At 47.2% G+C, this 21,251-nt stretch overlaps 1 protein-coding gene across 11 annotated transcripts in view; it reads right to left on the bottom strand.

Moving 5' to 3' along the window:
- KIF3C (kinesin family member 3C) overlaps positions 1–2,928 on the bottom strand; it is a 57,910-nt gene extending 54,982 nt beyond the window's left edge. For 3 of the 11 annotated variants that reach the window (XR_010662313.1, XR_010662314.1, XM_065928725.1), the window contains exon 1: positions 702–2,695. Coding sequence is in view for 8 of the 11 variants with exons in the window: in XM_065928725.1 (XP_065784797.1) it covers positions 702–2,240 (1,539 nt within the window). In the remaining 3 variants the exon portion in view is untranslated. Of the gene's footprint in view, positions 1–701; positions 2,698–2,748 lie in introns of those variants that run through there. The other 8 variants (XR_010662312.1, XM_065928726.1, XM_065928724.1 and 5 more) reach the window with 4 other exon arrangements.
- Between the last annotated feature and the right edge of the window lie 18,323 nt (positions 2,929–21,251).

Raw genomic sequence — 21,251 nt, forward strand, 5'->3', positions numbered from 1 at the left:
ATTCCAAGCAACAGGCCCTGTGGACTGCTGGACTGCCTTCACGGGGAGCAGGACCCATTCATAGTCTCGCCTTGCCATTCAAGATTTGAAAGGGCCTAAGGGCCAATGGTTCCAGCTCAGCTCTGCTACTTTGTAGGATGGAACCTCATGTCACTTTTCTGAGCCTTAGCCCCTCACCTGTAAAAATGGGGGGTTTAGCAACCAGGACCCCGGATAGCTACCGTGAGGAACAAATGAGAGCACGTACACAGTTATGGAAGCTGTGAAGTGTTATCCAAATGTCAGGTATTCAAGCAGCGTGAGGTCTGATGGTGCTGCAAAGGGAAGACATCACAAGGGGGGCAGCTAAGCAAGAGTGAGGACCCGCACCGAAATGAGGCTGAACACCTGCCTGGCTGTCCATGGACCTTACCGGTTCTGGGGGCCACCAGCAGACACTGCCAGTGCAGGTCAGACCAGCCCAAGCTCACTGGCTCGAGAGACTGCCTGCCTGTTTTTGCTCTGTGTGCGAGTGTGTTCCTCAGCTGCTCTGCCTGGCAGCCCAGAGCCACAGAAATCTGCCTGGCTTCTCCAGGGGAGCACTTGGCAGAAGGGCAGGACATTTTGCTTCAGGCCAGATCACAGACCCTCAAAGCAGAGCCCGCCAGTCCAGATCCCTCTGGGGGCCTCTGGAGAGCCCCTGCTCCCTTGGGGACACTTACCTTGTACTTGGCAGCGAGCAGCTCTGTGGCTTCCTGCTCCCGCCGCAGGTCTTCCAGCATCTTCTCCTTCTCCTCCAGCAGCTTTTGCTTCTCCTCGCTCACCAGACTGCGGTCGTCCTGGATGGCCGCCTTCTCCTCCTCTAGCCGCTCCTTCTGCTCCTGCAGGTAATTCTCCATGTTCTTGTCCAAGGCTGTCTCCAGGATGGGCTGGGGCGGGCGGTGATTGTTGTTGTTATCATCCTCCTCTTCGGCCACCCAGGCCTCGATCACTGGTCCCTCCGGGTACCCGGCCGGGGCTGACACGGCCTTCTTCCTGCGGCTGCTCTTCCTGCGGAGTCGCTTTCCCAGCATCCCCTTCTTCTCCAGCTGGGCCTTCAGGCGGGCAATCTCCTCCTGGAATTCCCGCAGCAGTGTGTCCTTGGGGTCCTCGTTCACCCGGGGCTTGTTCTTGATGTTCTTGGCCCGGTTGGCAAAGCGCAGGGTGGAGAGGCTCTCGTCGTAGCTGTGAGAGGCTGGCCCCAGGGTGGCCACCATGATGGTCTTGGCATTTCCCCCCAGAGAGTCCTGGAGCAACCGGGTCAGCTTGGAGTCCCGGTAGGGGATGTGGGTGCTCCTGTTACCCGAGAGAGCAGCGATCACGTTGCCCAGGGCAGACAGCGACAGGTTGATTTTGGAGGCTTCCTTCGGCCTCTCTCCACCACTGCCACCACCCCCTCCACCACCGCCACCACCAGTGGGCTGTGTGGCGGTCCCTCCAGCGGTGTTGGGGCCTGCTTTGTTCTGCCTCTCGCTACCAGCCAAGTCCACCAGGTTGAGCTTGCCCACACGGATGTGGTCCTGGCCGTCTGAGCCACGCTCACTGCACTCCACGGTAATGACGAAGATGGCATGGGAGCGGGAGCTGACCTCATTCATATGTGTGCTGCCTACCGCCCGGGTCTGGTTCCCCAGGTTCATCACGTGCTCTATCTCCTTGACATTCTTGGTGACGAAGGAGGACAGGTCCTTGATGTAGACGCCTGTCTCAGGGTTTTCCTTCAGCTCGAGCCTCTTGCCTGGCTCCTTGGAGAGCAGGTCTCGAATCTCCTCCTGGTAGATCTCCAGGTAGGAGGCCCGGACCAAGTACTGCTGGTTCTGGGAGCGCGAGATGTGGGTGAAGATATGCTCAAAGGCATTGGGGATAACCCCGCGGAGCTCGGGCTCCACCCAGGTCCCCTGCATGGTGTAAGTCTTGCCCGTGCCTGTCTGTCCATAGGCAAAGACGGTGCCGTTGAAACCTTGAAGCACCGAGTCTACCAGGGGCCTCACGGTTTCATCATACAAGTCTGCCTGCTTGGAGCTGGCATCATACACGGCATCGAAGGTGAAGGTCTTGGGCAGCTCCCCCAGGGCAGCGCGGGGGTTCCGCAGGGTCACCTGGCCTAGTTTCACGTCCATGGTCAGGATCTGCTCGTGACCAGCAGCCTCCTCCTTCCGGCTGAGGGGGCGGCACCGGGCCACCACCTTCAGGGCCTCGCTGGCCTTGGTTTTACTAGCCATCTTGCTGCTCTGTCCTTCCTACACACCCCCCACCCCCGGCCCACCTCCGCAGCCTGGGTAGTCCTGCTGTCCTCCCTAGGTCGGGATCAGCGGGGCCGGCCCAGCCCCCAGGCACCGTTCTTCAATCCGCATGCAGCCTCCTAGGGTGGAGATGCTGGGAGCTGGCCCCGCCGCTGCTGCAGTCCGGGCCTCCACCGCTCTCCGGTCCTCGCTGCACTGGCTGCGGAGGGAGAATTAGGCAGAATCGCCGGGCAGCTGCGGGAGCAGCGCCTGCCGAACGGCAGTACCCAGAGCCCGCCCCATGCTGGGGCAGAGGGAGCGCTGCCGTAAACAGCGACGGCAACAATGAGATAAAGGAAGAGGCAAATGGGATGGGGGTGGGCGGCAGAGCTGTCTTCTCTTCCTCCTCCTCCTCCTCCTCTAGGGATCCATGGCGGGGGGTGGGGGGGAGGGTGCTGCAGGTTCTGGGGGGCCGGGGGTCCAGGCCCTCTCAAGGGCAGAGGCTCACCTGGAGTCCTCTCCCCCAGCTGGGGGATCATTCATTGCAGCCAGCGCGGCTGCTGCAGCCTCTGCCTCCGCCTTCCCCGCCGTCGCCACCGGAGAATGAGAGAAAAACAGAAGGGGATGGGGCGGAGCAGCCGCGGCGAGAGTGATGTTGCCGCCGCGCTGCGGCCCCAGCTAAACCGCCCGGCTGGGGTGGGGCAAGGGGCGGGGCCGCGGGGCGGGAGACGCGAGCCCGGCGTGGCCAGTGCGCTGGGGACCCGGGTGCATCGCCCGCCCGCACCGCCCCCCCGCCACGCAGACCACCCCCGCTCCGGAATGACAGGCTCCGGTGCCGACCTAGGTCCTGCGCCCACCAGGCGGGTGCAGCGCAGCCACCGCCCGCCGTCACCCCATTGGGGCGGGGCATGCTGGGAGTTGTAGTCCTGCCTTTGTTAACCCGGTTCTGGCAGGTTGCTAATGACTTCTCCAGCCCAAGAGGCCCCTCCCTCTCTGGTCTGCAGCCTCAGGAGTGACTGTTGAGGTTGCAACCTAGCTGCGGGAGGATGCGGGGTATCCACTGCCCACACCTGTTTCCTCCACAGCCAGCATCCTCTCTCTCTTCGGCTCCTGCCTTTCTGCCTGCAGACCCCTACATGTAACACCCTCCCCTTCAGGGTGTTGCCAGGCATTCTAACGCAGAAACGCTTCTTGACCGTCTTTTCCACTCCCTGCTCTGGTTTACTTCTGGCCTTCCTTTTCTCTCTCCTGGAACCACCTTCCAGCTGATTCTCTCTTAGCATCCTTTCTGCACATGCACTCTGGTCCCCTCCCCTCCTCCAACATCAGCCTTCCATATTGTATAAAAGCCTCTCCATCTTCTGACTCCTGCCACTTCCCAGCCTCACTTCCAGCTACTCTCCTAGAGAGAATCTGTGTTCTATACATTCATTCCTTTGAACAGAAAAGCAGAGACATCACTCTGCTAACAAATGTCCGTATAGTCAAGGCTATGGTCTTCCCAGTGGTCACATTTGGTTGTGAGAGCTGGACCATAAAGAAGGCAGAGCACCAAAGAATTCATGCGTTCTAACGGTGGTGCTTGGGAAGACTCCTAAGAGTTCTTTGGACAAAAAGGAGTTCAAACCAGTCAGTCTTCAAGGAAATCAATCCTGAATACTCATTGGAAGGACTGATGCTGAAGCTCCAGTAGTTTGATCACCTGATGCAAACAGCTGACTCAGTGGAAAAGTCCCTGATGCTGGAAAAGATTGAGGGCAGAAGGAGAAGAGGGCATCAGAGGATGAGATGGCTGTATGGCATCCCTGATGCAATGGACATGAACTTGGGCAAACTCTGGGAGATCATGAGGCACAGGGAGGCCTGGCGTGCTGCAGTTCATGGGGTTGCAAAGAGTTGAACATAACTGGGTGACTGAACAACAAGCGCCTGGTAAACCCCAGGCCTCATTCTAGGAACTGGACCATCTTGTCCTCAAGGCACTTATAATACTGGAAACCAGGTTTTGTTACCTTTTGGCTGTTGCATGTTGCATCTTTGTGCCTTTGTAATAACTCTTCTGTACTTGGTGCCCTGCCCTTGCCTCATCTGTGAAGCCTTCCCTGACCAATCTCTTTTCTTTTACAGAGAGAGACACAGAATTTGCATAGAACAAAACCTGGACTCGAGCTACAGTTCTGATCTCCACCAAACTGTGTGAATTTTGGCACACAGTTTACCTTGCCCTAGCCTTAGTTTTCTCATCTATTTAAAGCTATTGGTTTTAAAGTGGTTGTGAGGTTCAAATGCTACTCCTGATCATAAAGTACTGTACCTATGAGAAGACTCATTTTTAAGAAAGCCCTTAAGTCATACATGTGTCCTGGCTTGGCTTGCCTAACAGTTCTGCTTCCTTAAGTATCCTGGACAGACCAGGTCTACCTTTGGCATTCCACTTTTGCACTGTCATATTTTTTTTCCTCTAGGATACAAATCAAGTATAATTTCTCAACTCCAGGGACCAAGCCAGTGTCCTACCCCTGTTCCATTCTGCAGAGGGGAGTTGAATCTATGCATTGGGTCTGACTTGTCCTTATTCTCCCATCTTGAGGCCCTTCTTCACAGAGTTACCAGAAGAGTCTTTCCACAAAACATTTCTAGTCATGTTATTTTTTGTCTGCTCAGTTCTTCAATTATATAAAACCTGTCTCCTCACCTCCTTCCCATCTTTAAATCCCCCGTACCCAAATGCTAGCTCAACTGGAAGCTTGAAGCTTAGCTGGTGGTTTCCCTACTTCTGAAGTTTCCTGACCTTCCTCAGCCCTCTCTTTGACCAAGTTCTACTGCTTGTGATTAACTTGGCTTTTTAACCAATTACTGCGTGAGGTTTTGGCTTTGGCAACCTGACTTCTGAATGAACCATTTGGCTCTTGAACTGTTTTCTTGTTGCACTTGGCTTTGGTTTTTGGACTACCCTTTCTCTGTTTTGGCTTACCCCCTTGGCACTAGAGTGCTGAACAAAGGGGATTACAGCCCTGTTCTCCCCACCGAATGTCACCACCTGACAAGGCACTTGCCCAGATCCTCCCACATGGGAGGGACACTGGAGACTATTGCTTACAAGTTGTGTGGCCCTAAGTAAATTTATTCAACTTCTCTGAACATCTATTTTCTCAGTGGGAAAAGTGAAGATAGGAACGCTTACTGACTCACAGGGTTTACATGAGAATAAAGTCAGATAATGTATGTGAAAACTCCCAGGACATAGAAGATATTCATGAAATAGTTTTCCTTCTTTTTGTCCTTTGCATGTAAGGTTGTTCACATTCTGTGTCTCCTAAAGTCAGATAATGTATGTGAAAACTCACAGGACATAGAAGATATTCATGAAATAGTTTTCCTTCCTTTTGTCCTTTGCATGTAAGGTTGTTCACATTCTATGTCTCCCTTTTTTGGCAGTCCTTAACCAACTGACCTCTTTCAACCCCAACATTCAATGTTGGAGTGTCCTAAAGCTTGGTCCTAAGTATTCTTTTCCTTCCAATGCTACCCTCTAGTGATCACTATAGCTTATGGCTTCACTCTGTGTTTGTTTGTTTTTTTTTTCACTCTGTGTTTAAATGATTCCTAAATTTCTACCAGTCCAGACTTCTCTATTCTCTACTTTATATATCCAATTCTCTAATACATGCAGCCACTTGGATGGTCCAAGTACCTGAAGTTGTACTTGTGAACACCAAACTCATCATTCTCCCCTCCACGCTTGCTCCTCCAAGAAGGTCCCTAGATCTGTAAACAGCTCTTCCCCTACCCTCAACACATCTGTTCAAATGCCAGATTCTATCAACTCAACTTCCTAAATATTTCTCAGATCTATCAACTTCTTCTCCCTCTTCACAGCCAATATTATGACCCAAGCCATCATTTTCACTGGCCTGGCTTCCCACGGGAGTGTCCAGTCTGGTCTCCTTATGTCTATTCTTACTTCTACCCATTCATTCTCTATAAAATATTTTTTTAAAAACACTTGTCTGGGATTTCCCAGGTGGTCCAGTGGCTAAGACTCTGTGCTCCCAATGAAGGAGATCTGGGTTCAATCCTTGTTCAGGGAACTACATCCCACATGCCACAACTAAGATTGAAGATCCTGTGTGCTGCAATCAAGACCTGGTGCTGACAAAATTTTTTTTTTAAGTAATCAATATCAGTTGCTAAGCAAATGAATGAGATTTCAAGGCAAGAAAATGGGGAGGCAAGACAAAGAAGTGACAGTAATAAACTCATATTTGTAGAGTGATTTTCAGTTAATAGAGTATGATCATATACATTACTCAGTTTACCCTGACATCAACCCCCTAGGAAAAGAGAAAATATTAATATTCCCATATTGTGAGGACTCTAAGCTTCAGGCTAATCAAGTAACTAAGGAAGGAAACCCAGTCACCAAGTGGCATAGTCAGTCTTCAGACTCCTTAACTGAAACACTGGGGGTCTTTCCTCTTTGTCACTGGGAGAGCTTACTGTGAAGATGGCAGAACAGTTGCTTCTTAGTTCTGGTTTAAATGAGTTTCCTAGGAGTTCAGACTCATCACCTCCTTAGAGCTCCCTTTGCTGCATTTCCTTTGACATGAAAGTTCTTTTTTTCCAGGGGATTCCCATACCATCTTCTTCTGGTATGGTCTCAGGAACAGTCAGCGTTAGACTATGTTAAGAAGGCAGAGTTGGTTGTTCAGTAACCCACTGGGGTTGGGGGGTGGGGTGGGGTTAGGGCCTGCAAATTTTCACATGTAAGTAAATCAGTATTTGTTTACCTTGCAAAAACAAATTCTACCAGCAGAGGGAGATATGACTATGTGACAAAGTCACTAGATGGGCTACAAGTTTCTGGGTTCTCAATCACTGTGAGATTATCTAACTCTAGGGTTTCCAATTGTGTCCAAGTCTAGATTACTCATAGCTCCTCTTCTCCCAGAAGCTTATTTTTTCCTGTCTCTGCTGTAATATTTTTCTTTCTTTTTTTTAAACTGGAGTAGAATTCCTCTACAATCTTATGTTTGTTTCTGCTGTTCAACAATGTGAATCAGCTACATGTGTGTATCACCTCCTGCTTGAGCCTCCCTCCCACCCCCAGCTCACCCCTCTAGGTCATCACAGAGTACCGAGCTGGGCTCCCTCTGCTTTATGAGAGCTGCACTGACATATATACACTACTATGGGTAATTTCTGGTAAATGGAATTTGAGTCAGCTGCTAATCCCCAAAATAAAGAAAAGAAAAATCTGAAAATTAAATACTGAATACCGAATACTAAAAAGAGCTGTCCTTAGTAGCTACCGTCTATTGAGCACCTAATAGGTGGATTACATTTGTTTTATTTAACCTTCACACTAACCCAGTCAGTAAATGGCAATATTGGGTCATAAGCCTAATTTCTCTAACTCCACCACCCTGTACTGGACCCTCAGTCTTAGCTCTCAGTCTGCGCCCCTCCTGGACTACACCTTCAGCCTCCTCAGTAAAGACTTTCCTACCCCCTCCAGTCCTCAGAGGATCTCTTTTTTCCTTATCACCTATGGCAGTTACCTTCTGGGTTTTGGTTTTTTTTTTTTTTTTTTTTTTTAGCTTTTCAAATTTGGGGGGCAAACTGTGTGGAATGAGGGTCTTAGTTCTCTGACCTGGGATCGAACCTGAATCCCATGCAGTGGAAGTTTGGAGTCCTAACCACTGGACCTCCAGGGAAGTCCCTAGCTTCTGCTTTTTCTAAATGGTATTATCCATCCATCAATAAAAATACCCTGTTCTCCAGCTGCCTTTCTTAGACTCTGCTGTATTTACGTTTCTCATTACAGAAATGATTTAAGAACATGTTTTGAAGAGTTTGGATCCTCTATAGAATTGCACGTCCTTTTAAGAAAAATATTATACTTATTATTGACTCCTTTTCCTCTTCCCTTATATGCTATCCATTATAAAAAAAAAAATCCTATCTGGGTTCTTTCTACAAAAATCTATTGATCCTGACTCCAAAGTAGAGCGTGCCACCACCACGGTCATTCTAGTCCATGCCACCTTCATCTCTTGCCTGGACACTGTGGTAGCCTTTAACAGGAATCCATTCCTTAGACTCCCTCCTCCACAGCACAGCTAGGGTCTTCCTTCTAAACTGTAAATCAAATCACACCACTTCCTGTTCTCAACCTTCCAGCAGCCTCTCATCACTCTTGGAGTCAAATCCCGACTCCCTTGCCAAGCTGCGTCCGCCTTCTGTGACAGGTCCCTGGTTACTTCTCCCATTTCGTGTCTCCATGCTCTCCCCTGCCCTCCTTCCCTCCAATCCAGTAACACTGGCCTCCTTGTTCTTCAGTCCTGCCGTGCACATTCCAGCCATAGGGCCTGTGCACTTGCTCTTTCCTCCGCCACAGGCTTTTTCTCCCATGGCTGCACGTGGTTTCTCTCTCTCACTTCATTCAGCTGCATTTTATAATGTCATCTCAGAGAAGCCCTCCTGACCATGCTTCCTGAAATCTCCCTTCGTCACTCTATCTCCTTGCTCTGCTTTATTTCTCTTCATAGCACGTATCATAATATGATATTCTAGATGTTTCAGTATCTGTTTATGCATTATCTTCCCATTAGAATGTGAGCACCAGGACAGAACTTTATTCTGTATCCTGGTGCTTCCAAATATGGCTTGTTCACAAGCCCCCAGGAAATGTTTGTTTGATGGGTAAATGAGTGAATGAAGTTATTAATAGCCTTCATGATCATCATTTTGAAATACTGCTTCACTTAATGTGTTATTTTTAATTATGAAACATTAGGTTGAACCATATGAAATCACTGTTAGGTTTAACCATTAGATTAAGTTAGCTGCCTGCTCAGTCATGTCCGACTCTTTGTGACCCCCATGAACTGCAGCCCACCAGGCTCCTCTGTCCATGGGATTATCCCAGCAAGAATACCGGAGTGGGCTGTCATTTCCTCCTTCAGGGGATCTCTCTGACCCAGGGATGGAACCTGTGTCTCCTGAGTCTCCTGCACTGCAGGCAGATTCTTTACTGCTGAGCCACTGGAGAAGCCAAACACTAGGTTAGAATGGTTGAATATTGTCACCTTCACATAGTTCACTCAGCACTATACAACACACACTCAGAACGTTGCATTACATGAATATACCACTTAAAGAATTATCATTAAACATCCGGGCACCCACTAACAAGGCCAAAACCAGAACATTGCCAGCACTCCAGGAATCTCCTTTAGGACCCTCTGCAGTCACAATCCCTTCTTCCTCTCTAAGGTAACCTCTCTCCCGACTTTCATGGTAATCACTTGCTTGCTTCTTTTTGTTCTTTTTTTCTTTTTGTTCTTTTACCATCTAAAGATTATGGTTTTCTTTTGTCATTTCTTGAGCTTTACATAAACTCATAAGTGTGTATCCTTTTGTGTCTGGCTTTCTTCCGGGTTCTTTTACTTGAGAGATTCATCCACTGTTCTTGTGTCTGGCTGTCATTCATCCATATGTTGTGTCTGGCTGTCGTTCATCCAATACTACTATGTAATATTTTGTTGTGTGAATATATCATCTATCATTGCCTCTTGATTGACATGTGGGTTATTTCCAGTTTGGTATTGTTACAAGGTGTGCCGCTTCAAGCATACGTGTTCATGTCCTCCATGCACACTCCACACATTTCTGTTGAACATATATACCCAGGGATGTGACTGCTGGGTTACAGGGAAGCCATCTCTTCAACTTCACTTAAAAATGTCAAACCGTTTTCCAACGTGGGAAAAGCAATAATTACTACCAGCAGTGTACAAGGGTTCCAGGGGTTTCACACCAGAACCAGAACACTTAATATTGGTATTTTTAGTTTTAGATATTTGGTATCTCAAAGTGGTTTTAGTTTGGTCTTCTCTGACACCAAATAAAGTTAAGCACCTTTTCACATGCTTAATATGGCACTACTGTGTCTTCTTTTGTGAATCTCCCCTTCAAGTCCCTCCGTCACTTTTCTTTATGGTTGTCTTTGATTTTTTTTTTTTTTTTTTTTTTAACGCTTATAAATGTCGTGGGAACAATTCCCATCACCTTTCTCAGTCTCATTCAGCCCCTCGGGGGACTCGGGGAAAGGAAGTGGAGGTTGCGGTGGGGTGGGGGACGTGGCCCGCCCGGCAGGCTATCATTCCAGCCTCGCCCTCCTTCCACATCGCGTCTCCCTGCCTGCCCCCTCCCCTCTGGAATGCTCGTCATCATCACCACCGACTTGAGGGGAGGCTCCTACAACAGAAACTCAGGAGACCTGGGTTGCGGCCCGACCGGGGCCACCCAGCCATTTGACCTTGACAGCAAACGCGCCCGAATCTCTCCGGCTGATCTGGCTCTGCTGTAGATCAAGGCGCACAGTCCCGCATCTCCAGACTGCCCGTCCCGTGCCCTTTCCCCTGACTCACGCCACCGCCAATCAGCAGTCAGACCGAGGGCGTGGCTCTCGCATCCTGGAATGTTGCAGAGGCGGTTTCCTGGTGTGATTCACAAACAGCAAGAATGTTTCAGTCTGACCCGGAGACCGACTTAGGGGAGGGGGACCGGGTGTCCTGAGCCAGGAAGCTTCCTCCCAGCCTTCCAATCCCCGGAGGTCTCGGTCTTTCTGAGCTCATTCTGTCTTATCCGGGAGGGTCACAGTGTCCCTGCTTTGAGAGGATGCTCGCGCCACCCTCTTTGGTGTTATTTTCCCGTGCGCTACGTGTCTCCAACTGCGAGAACTCAGGACCGGGAGCGGGCCTGTGTGTTTGTGCTCGCCCTACCCCAGAGGCGACACGGGGCTGACACTCCCTGGTTGTGAAGATGAGCCATCGAGTGCTGTTTGTGCAGCACTAGGCAACAGCACCCTTTGTGGTTAGAATCACACCTGAAGGAGGATCCTAATATGGTCCAAAAGGCACACCTCTGGCCTGACAGCTGGCTGACCACTGTCACAGAGGATTGAGAGAGCAGCCTGGGCAAACTCCTAGGGGCCCCACGTAAGTAGACCCTCAAAATCCAACCTCTGTCATTGGCAAAAGCTCAAGTGTCGCCTGAAATAGCCCCACCGTGCTGGACTTCCCTTGGGGCTCAGACAGTGAAGAATCTGCCTACAATGCAGGAAACCCAGGTTTGATCCTTGGGTCAGGAAGATCCCCTGGAGGAGGGCATGGCAACCCTCTTCAGTATTCTTGCCTGGAGAATTCTATGGACAGAGGAGCCCGGCGGGCTACAGTCCATGGGATCACAAAGAGTCGGACAAGACTGAGCAACTTAACACTTTCACTTTACTTTTCATAGGCCATGCTAACCACCGTGGGGAAGTTCATCCTCTTAAGAAGACCCTGCCTGCACCCTCTGTGAAGGTTTAGAATCTAAAAGAATAACTTCAGTATGTGCTGGGAGCAGAGCGGCTCCAGGACCTGGGAGCAGCCCCTGCAGGTGGTCAGGAAACCCGAGCTCAGGCCTGGCTCAGCCACGACACGCCCCGTGACACTGGCCCTTCTGGGGACTTCACCCCCTCTGAGCCTGTGCCCTTGTATGCCCAGCAAGGGGCAGCCCTGCCTGGCCACTGCACAGATGTGTCGTCAGAACAAATGACACAAGATAGATACTAAAGTACTTTGAAAGGCGTAAGGTGTTATAATGTGATAAAGGATTATTAGAAAGAAAGCACTGAGAGCTGAAAGAGGTGTGGGCCTCTGACACTTCTCAAGGTAGTTCCCTCAGTAGCAGGAACAGTCCTTTTATTTGTTTAGTATTTGATAGTTCACAAGGGTTTCTAGGCTCTTTATCTCACCTGAGCCTCCCAAAAACCCAGCAAGGCTGGCAGGGCAGGTTTTACCCTCCCTCATCTCTGACCAGGTGAAGAAAAGGAGGCTTAGGCCATGATCTTCCCATAGTCCTCTAGTCACAGATCTAGGACTAAAGCCCCCTTCTTTTTTATCTTTATTTATTTATTTTTTGCCCTCTTCTTTAAAGAAAAAAATATTTATTTATCTGCCGGCTTCCCTTGTGGTTCAAATGGTTAAAAAAAAAAAAAAAAAAATCTGCCTTCAATGCACGAGACCCAGGTTCGATCCCTGGATTGGGAAGATCCCCTGGAGAAGGAAATGGCAACCCACTCCAGTATTCTTGCTTGGAGAATCCCATGGGCAGAGGAGCCTGGTGGGTTATAGTCCATGTCCGCAGAGTTGGACATGACTAAGCTACTGACCCATTTGCCTGCACAGATTTTGGGATCTTAGTTCCCTGACCAGGGATTGAACCTGTATCCTCGGCAGTGAAAACCAGATCCTAACCACTGAACTGCCATGGTGTTTCCCTAAAACCCCCTTCTTGTAGCTCCTTATGATGAGCCTGTTAAGTTACTCCTTCTGTTTCACTTGCGACCACATGGGGGAATTTTCCACAAGACCTGTGTGCACACATCCTAGCAGGCCTCCCATGACTGGAAGGGGTGAGAAGGGAGGGGGAGAGGGGTGAGGGGAGGGGTGTAGTTATCCAAAGAGCAATGGGAAGTTATTTAAAGATTTTAAGCAGAGAAAAAGTAGTACTATGATTTGGTTGGTTTTATTTTTATTTTATTTATTTTATTTTTATTGGGTGGTGTTTTTAAAAATGCTTTTCTTCTGCATGTCCTCCTTTCTTTCCTAGTCCTTTTCTCCTTCCCCCATCTTCTTTGTCCTTCTCCTTTTTATTCTTCACTTACTTTATATAATTCCCTAGGAAGAGAAAGAGGAAAATTCTGGGACCTTCCATCACCAGAACCCTTGAGTGTTCAACCAGCCAGGCCTCTGACAGGCTGACTCCTCGAATTTATAGGGTGCCAGTGTCCAGCCCAGAATTCAGGGTCCTGCCCAGAGACTCCCTTCCTCATGAGGACAGTTCTAGGAGTTTCACGCTCAGGAGCAAAGCCAGGGTTCAGTGAAGGAGTATGATGTAGCAGGCATGTGCCCAGATGGCTTGCCTCCCCAAAGGCTGCAATCATTCCCCCGGTCCCTCCCTGGCCCTCTGGGAAGCGCCTTGCCTGGAGAACTGCCTGAAGTGGCCAGAACCTGAGATCCTGGCTGTGTGCCCTTGTCCACTGGGTGCCTGCCATTCAGAGTTACACTCCCCAAGCCCTACCAAATGGCCAAGTGACGATGAGAACATCCTGGGGTGCTCCTCCAGCCCGTCTGGCCCTCTTCCTCCCAGCTTCCTTAGGCTACTGGCCCAACTTCCTTCCCATTTGTCTGTGTCCCGTGTAGCCTAGCAGCTGGATCCCTAGTAGAGGCTTCAGGGAAGATGTAAACAGAAAAAGCAAGCGCATGTGCCTGTCTGAGTATGCCTGAGTGTGTGTGCATGAGTGTATGGCATCTTAGGAAGAAGTAGACACTGTCTCTGTCGGGAAATTGTACCTAATGGGTCTTGCTCAGTATCATACCCCCAGCACCAGGCAAGCAGTTGGCTCTTAACAGATATTCTCTGAATAAGTGAATGAATAACCAATGAATGAGTGAAATAAGATTAGAGTTGAGGATTATCTGTTGCCTGGCTATAGCGACCAGTAAGTCCTTGGAGACCTTATTGGCATGCTTCTAGGAGTGCCAGCAGGGTAGGCCTGGACTGAGGGGAGAGGAGTGCAGAGAAGGGGAGCAGGGAGCACAGGCAGCTTTGAAGGAGTTTGAAGTTCACTTCCCTTCAGGAAGGGAGGCGAAGGGGAACTGGAGGCAGGCTGGGGGTGGGAGCGCCTGTGTGAGCTGAAAGCAAGAGTCCTATGGAGAACATCACTGGCTACAAGGCCTTTCTTGCATCCTTGTCCACATCAGCCACGCCTGGCCTCTGTTCTCAACCTTGCTGTTTCTCTTTCCCAGATTCAAACCAAGTTCTCTTTCCTGTGGTTTTCCTTGAACACAGACCTTGCACCTTGTCCATACCAGGACTTGTTCGTCATCCAGCTGGTCATTTCTAGACATTTTGGACAGAGTTTCCACGGGGTACCTTCACTCAGCTGCTGTAACGATGGCTTTGCCCACCTATGAGGTTCCCAGGGCACTCCAGCTTCTTCCAGGGGGGCCCTCCCTCTGAGGACGCAGAAGGACCTGGTTGGCAGATGCAGACGAGAGTCAAGGAAAGACCACGTGCGCCCCAGAGATATAAAGAGAAGAGCCTCCATTTCTGACTTCCCAGATCCCCACACGAGTTAACTCAACAAGGGTTCTGTTCCTTCCAACCAAATGATATTGATATTACAGACCCACTGTTGGGATGTTCCCACCTGAATAAGTTCAAAATATCACCACATACACCCCCTTAACATCTCCACCCAGGTCTTTCCCTCTCAACTACCCTATCTCATTATCATTTCCAGCATTTGGAGTTGTATTTTTCTCATGCCCTCATTCATGCAGGAAGCATCTCTTACCTCTCTACCTGCTTCCATCCATATTTCCACTGCTCTACTTCATCCTTCCTTACCCCAAGCCTCCGTCTCAGACAGCTTCCTTCCTGCATCTCTGATTTCAAGGTCTCTCTTCTCCAGTCCATTCTATAATCACTACCTCCACATTATTTTCTTCTTCGTTTTCCAAAAGTACACATTACATCGTGGTTTTATTCGGAAGAGAGTAGAAAACATGTGTGTATAATTGAGTGAACATATATGGGTCATAACTATTCCCCTGTTAAGAAATAGAATATTTTCTATATCAGTATTTTCTTCAAATGTCTCTTTTTAAATTGTTCAAGAATCTTTTTTTGTAGAATTAAAAACTTTCATTGGATTATAGTTGATTTACCATATGTTAGTTTCTGTTTTACAGCAAAGTGAATCAGTTATACATATACATATATCCACTTTTTTAAAGACTCTTTTACCATGTAGGTCATTACGGAGTATTAAGAAAAGTTCTATGTGCTATTCAATAAGTCTTTATTAGTTATCTATTTTGTATATAGTAGTTGTATACATCAATCCCAATCTCCCAATTTATTCCTCCCCCACCCCCTTCTCTCCTGGTAGCCATAAGTTTATTTTCTTCATCTGTGACTGTATTTCTATTTTGCAAATAAGTTCATTTGTACCATTTTTTTTTAAGATTCTACACATAAATGAGATCACGTGATACTTGTCTCAAGAAACTTTTGAGGCTCCCTGTCCTTTGTCTGCCTTCCTAGCTTGTCTTTTAGTCAGGTCCTACCAGGCAGACTCCACCATGCTTAATAATCCTTTCTTATAATACCGTCACTCCAGTTACTAGACTTATTAATAGTTCGAAGAACACAGGATCAGAATTTAAGTATATTGGCTAGGCTTTCTGAATTATCCAGGACTCTGTTAGTAGCAAGTAACAGAAATCAAATTCAAACTGGCTTAAATCAAGAAGAGAATGCAATGGTTTACCTCTCAGAAAAATCCTAGGATAAACTGGCTTCAGGCACAGCTGGATACAGGCACCCAATGTCAACAGAAAGTGGTCTTTGGGCTCTGCTTTCCTCTGCATTGACTTGATTTTCTTCCTTGGTTATTTAGCAAAGGTTGTGGGTGTGAGTCTCATTGGCCTACTTGGGTCACATACCCATTCCTAAACTATTGTGGTAGTTCAGTAGTAGACTAGATCTGATTAGGCCCTCCCTGAATTCAGGGATGAAGTCAGAACCCTGGTTGGCCCAAGTGGAGAGAGATATTTTTCCAAGGAAAACCAGGATGCTAGATGTAGAAGATGGGAGAGAGGGAGGCTGAGCAACAAAATCAGTAGATACTCTCCAGTTCTCACTTAATTTGTGAGTGGGAATCTCTCTTCTGCCAAATGTTTGAGGCTGCTGAAAGATTAAAAAAAAAAAAAAGATTGAGGCTATGAAGGTTCTTTGAAAACTTTAAAATTCAATGGCAATGGGAGTGATTTTTTTTTGGGGGGGGGTGATTTTGAAGGTGATTATTTCTTTGCCTTTTCCCCATACTGTTCACCTATCCAGAATGCCCTTTGTTTGCTTATCCCCAGAGGAGCCTGGTGGGCTACAGTCCATGAGGTTGTGAAGAGTTGGATATGATTAAGTGACTGCACAGACATACCCGTCCTTCAGCCCTAGAGAACTCGACCTTTTCTAGCACCTGGAGCCTCTTGGATACCCGTGGATCCCCTCAGCCCACATACGTTAGTATTTAATTAGCTATGGTCTTTCACTATCTGGTTGATTTGTTTTTTTAGGGCTATTACAGTTTCTTTGACAGTTCACACAGAGATCGTCAACACTTACAGATGAACTGGAAACAATTTTGATCTCAGGATAAGGATAGCTCCTCCCTTCCTCCTGGGATGCTTCACACTCTCACTGTGGCCCAGCTGGTGCTGGGGAGTTCATACTAATTTTCATTTTGGCTCAAAATAAAAACAAAATGTTGTATCAGTTATACTATCCTTTAGGCAGTTCAGATGCCTTATTCTCCTCTCTCTGGTTACTTAGTACTCTCTCTGAGGGAAGACCCTATGTCTCTTGTTCTCTGCTCCTCATAAGCCTGAAGTCACAGGAAACACATGTTGAGTGTGCTGTATATCCCCGCTGATTGACTTAAAAGTTGACTTTGTGGGATTTCCCTGGCTAGTCCAGTGGTTAGCACTCTGCGCTTCCACTGCAGAGGGCATATGTTCTATTCCTGGTCGGGGGAACTAAGATCCTGCATGCCACATGGCGCAGTCAAGGAAAAAAGAAAGTTAATCTTGTGAAGAAGCAGAAAAATAAACTAAAAAGCTAGGTTGGAAAGGTATCTATCTACTCATATCATTGTTCACGTAGTCCCAGGTCCGAATCTTCAGCTGACATGTGGTCTCATGTACACTCCAGTCCCAGAGCTCTGGTGCGACCGTGGCACCTTTCCTGTGTTCCTTATGCTTGCTTTTGTGCCCTCCTGGGGAGGTGCCATCTTACCACTTATTTCTCTAGAGCTACTCCCTTTTTTGCCAGAGTCAAGACAGTCTCGCTCTGCCATTCCCTGGAGCTCTTCCATCAGTCCCAGTTTCTACTTTAAGGAATATACTTTTTGTCCAAGTAACTGGAAGGAAGGCAGAACTTGAACATGAACCTTACTTTTCAGAAAAGTCTCCGCCCTCTCTGACAGATGGTGAGTAGTTCCTTCTATCCCAACAGAGGGACCCTACTTCAACTCTTCAGTGCCCTTAATCATGCAACACACACATACACGAAGTGCAGTGAGGGGTTACAGACAGAGAGGGTCGACCCCAAAAGTATCTTTCTTTCAGAGGGATATCCTTCACCCTGGCCGGTCATGGGGAGATATGTGGTACTGTGCTCTGTACTCAGTCATGTCCAACTCTTTGCAACCCCATGGACTATTAGCCCTCTAGATTCTTCTGTCCATGGGATTTTCCAAGCAAGAATACTGGAATGGGTTGCCATTTCCTCCTCCAAGGGATCTTCCTGACCCAGGGATCCAGCTGGTGACTCTTGGGGCTCCTGCAGGTGGATTCTTTAAGTCACCTGGGAAGCCCCAAGATATGAGGGGGACCTGGAATTTTCCTTTCACTTTCTTGTGCTTTCAGAAACCACCTCCAGTGACTCAGTAACACAAACCTAGGTGTTAGGTGGGTGGGCATGGCTTCCCATCCAGGGTTACCCAATTTTCCCAGGCATAGGAGTGTGCTGAGGCTGCGGGTAATAGAGGAAGCCCAAGATAGAGGAAGGACAGGGTGTTGGTTCTTCAGCTTGCTGAGACCAGAGTCATGTAGCAAGACAAGCTGGAGCACACTCAGCATTTCTCCTTCCTGGCATGGGTTTCACCTCAGCCTCAGTTCAGTGGCAGCCCTGTTGGCTCAGAGGCTGAGGGATCTAAGAGGAGGAAGCTTGTATAATCCCTCATCTAGTAGAGGTGGGGGCAGGGTGGAGTTTTAAAGTAAGCTTCTGTTAAAATCTGAGTCAGTTATATTACCCCAATTCTGGATCTGGCTTCTCCTGCTTCTCTACCCTACCCACCCTGCCCTCTGGTCACAGCAAACTTCTTATCATCCCTGACCATTACAGGTATGGCTTCTGTGTAGAGCCTGATGGGTTGTGCACTGCACAATTCCTGGAGGTGTCATTCCCACAGACAATGAAGTGTAAAACAATTCTAAGAGTCATGCACAGTGGTACCAGGCAGCCCTGAGCCAGGTCCTTTTATGACTTTCTCTCCATATGTTGCTTCCTCTGCCAAGAATGCCCTTTGTTTGCCTTCCCTCCCACCATATCTCTACCTAGTGAATCATCAAACACTTAGCTTTCAAATTCTGCTCAAACAATGTTGATGAACACAAATGTAGTGACAGGATGCTTTTAGAAATACTCAAAGCCATTGGAAAGAAACAGCTTATATACAGGAATCTCAAACTGGCACACTATTAATTCATTCCACTCAGTGGTTTTATTATGTCTGTATGGTGTTCTGAAAGGCAATATAAGTAAAATCCATGAGAATAGCTAAAATGCAAAAGGCAAAATAGTATTGGTGAGGGTATGGAGCAACTAGAACGCTCATACAATCCTGGTAGGAATGTAAATTGGGATAACTACTTTGGAAACTATTTGGTGTTATCCACTAAAGTAGAAAAGATGCCTAGCTTTATGACTAAGCAGTTCTATTGCTAAAAATACATACATATGTTCACACAAAAATATGTGCAAATATGATCATAGCGGCACTATTAATAATAGTCCCCAAACTGGAAATAACTCAAATGCCCATCAACAGTAGGATAAATAATGTGGCTTACGGGCTTCCCTGGTGGCTCAGATGGTAAAGAATTTGTCTGTCATGGAGGAGACCTGGGTTCGATCCCTGGGTCAGGAAGATTTCCTGGAGGAGGGCATGTCAACCCACTCCAGTATTCTTGCCTGGAGAATTCTATGGACAGAGGAGCCCGGCGGGCTACAGTCCATGGGGTTGCAAAGAGTCAGACATGACTGAGCAACTAACACTATTTCTACACTGTATTCATAAAATGGAATGCTACACAGCAGTGGAAATGAATTATTGCTTCACATAACATGAATGAATGAATCTGACAAACATAATGAGTTTGAGTGAAAGAAGCCAGACACAAAAGAGTACATACTACATGATTCCATTTATATAAAGTTCAAAAACATGCTCTGTGATGCTAGCAATTAGAATAGTGGTTACTCTGGGAGGAGAGCTAAAGGCCTGGAAAGGAACATGAAGTTTTTGGGTGCTGGTGACGTTCCATTTATTAATATGGGTAGTGGTTAAACAGGTGTGTTTATTTTGTGGAAGGTTATTGAGCCATTCACTTAGAATTTGTATATTTTTATGTGTGCTTGCTATGCTTCAATAAAAAAGAGCACTTAAAAGAATAAAAGTTACTTATAGCTGATTCATGTTGATGTTTGACAGAAAACAACAAAATTCTGTAAAGCAATTATCCTTCAATTAAAAAATAAATTTAAAAAAAAGAATAAGAGCAATGTCTACTTTCGACCATGATGAAGTGGCAGGATCTATAATTAGACTCACCCTTGAAAGTGAAAGTTGCTCAGTCATGTCCAACTCTTTGCAACTCCATGGACTTACAGACCATGGAATTCTCCAGGCCAGAATACTGGAATGGGTAGCCCTTCCCTTCTCCGGGAGATCTTCCCGGCCCAGGGATTGAACCCAGATCTCCCACATTGCAGACAGATTCTTTACCACCTGAGCCACAAGGGAAGCCCAGGAATATTGGAGTGGGTAGCCTATACCTTCTCCAGCAGATCTTCCCGACCCAGGAATCAAACCAGGGTCTCCTACATTGCGGGTGGATTCTTTACCAACTGAGCTATCAGGGAAGCCCAGATATTATCCTCTCCCTTAGTCAATTATAACATTGAACAAAATATATAAGACAATGGTTTTAAGGCATTGGATAATAGGCAGGACAGTGATCCCTGAGAGAATGAAAACAAACGAGATGAGTCTCCATCATCTGGAGAGAGTTTCCAGGCTACCACACACATAGAGATAGAACTCCTGAAGAGCTGGTGTTCCCACAAGCTAAAGACCTCACAACACACTGGGCATCAAGTACTTAGAAAGAGACTGCCTCAATACCAAGCCAAATTAGCCCCCATCTGAGAGGTGTTCTGGCCCCACCTAACAAAGCTTAAAAGCACACAGTAAAAGGGCTAAACTGTTCCCAAGTAACTGAACTGCATCCCATTCCAAACTCCCCAAGTATCTAAAAGAAAAAAATCCTAAAACAAAAAAATCCTAGTACCCAACAACATAAATTTTAGAATATCTGGCATCCAATTTAAAAATTACCTGTCACTCAAAGAAGCAGAAGAAAAATCAACCAATAGAAGCAGATCCAGAAATTATACAGCTGATAGTATACAAGGACTTTAAAACAGCTATGGGAGACCAGATATAGCCAGGGAAACCAGATGTTCAAGAAAGTAGAGGCGAGCACAAGCATCCTGAGAGTAAATAGAAGATACAAAAGAAACCCAAATCAAAATTCTGGAGATGAAAAATATACTGAATGGTATTGATAACAGATTAAACATTAAATATGAAAAGATCATTGATTATGAAAACATAGCAATAGAAACAATTCAAAATAAAACACAGGGGGAAAAAAAGCCTGATTAAAAAAAAAATGAACAGAACATGAGTGAGTTGTTACAGCTTTAAGCAGCCTTATACACACGCAACTACAGTCCCAGAAAGAGAGGGTGGGGTAGAGGAGAGGGCAGAAAAGATATTTGAAAAAATAATGACTGAAACATTTCCAAATTTGACAAAAACTACAAACTAACAAATCAAAGAAGCTCAACAAACTCCTAGCAGAGAAACTATGAAGAAAACTACATCAAGGCACATCATAACCAAATGGCTAAAAAAACCAATGATAAAGAGAAAAATGTGGGACTTTCCTGGTGGACCAGTGGCTAAGATACCTAACTTCCAATTGCAGGGGGACCGGGTTCGATCCCTAGTCAGGGAACTATATCCAGCATGCCACAATTAAAAGA

This window comes from Muntiacus reevesi, chromosome 3, assembly GCF_963930625.1.
Source record: "Muntiacus reevesi chromosome 3, mMunRee1.1, whole genome shotgun sequence".
In the NCBI taxonomy this organism is placed as follows: Eukaryota; Metazoa; Chordata; class Mammalia; order Artiodactyla; family Cervidae; genus Muntiacus; species Muntiacus reevesi.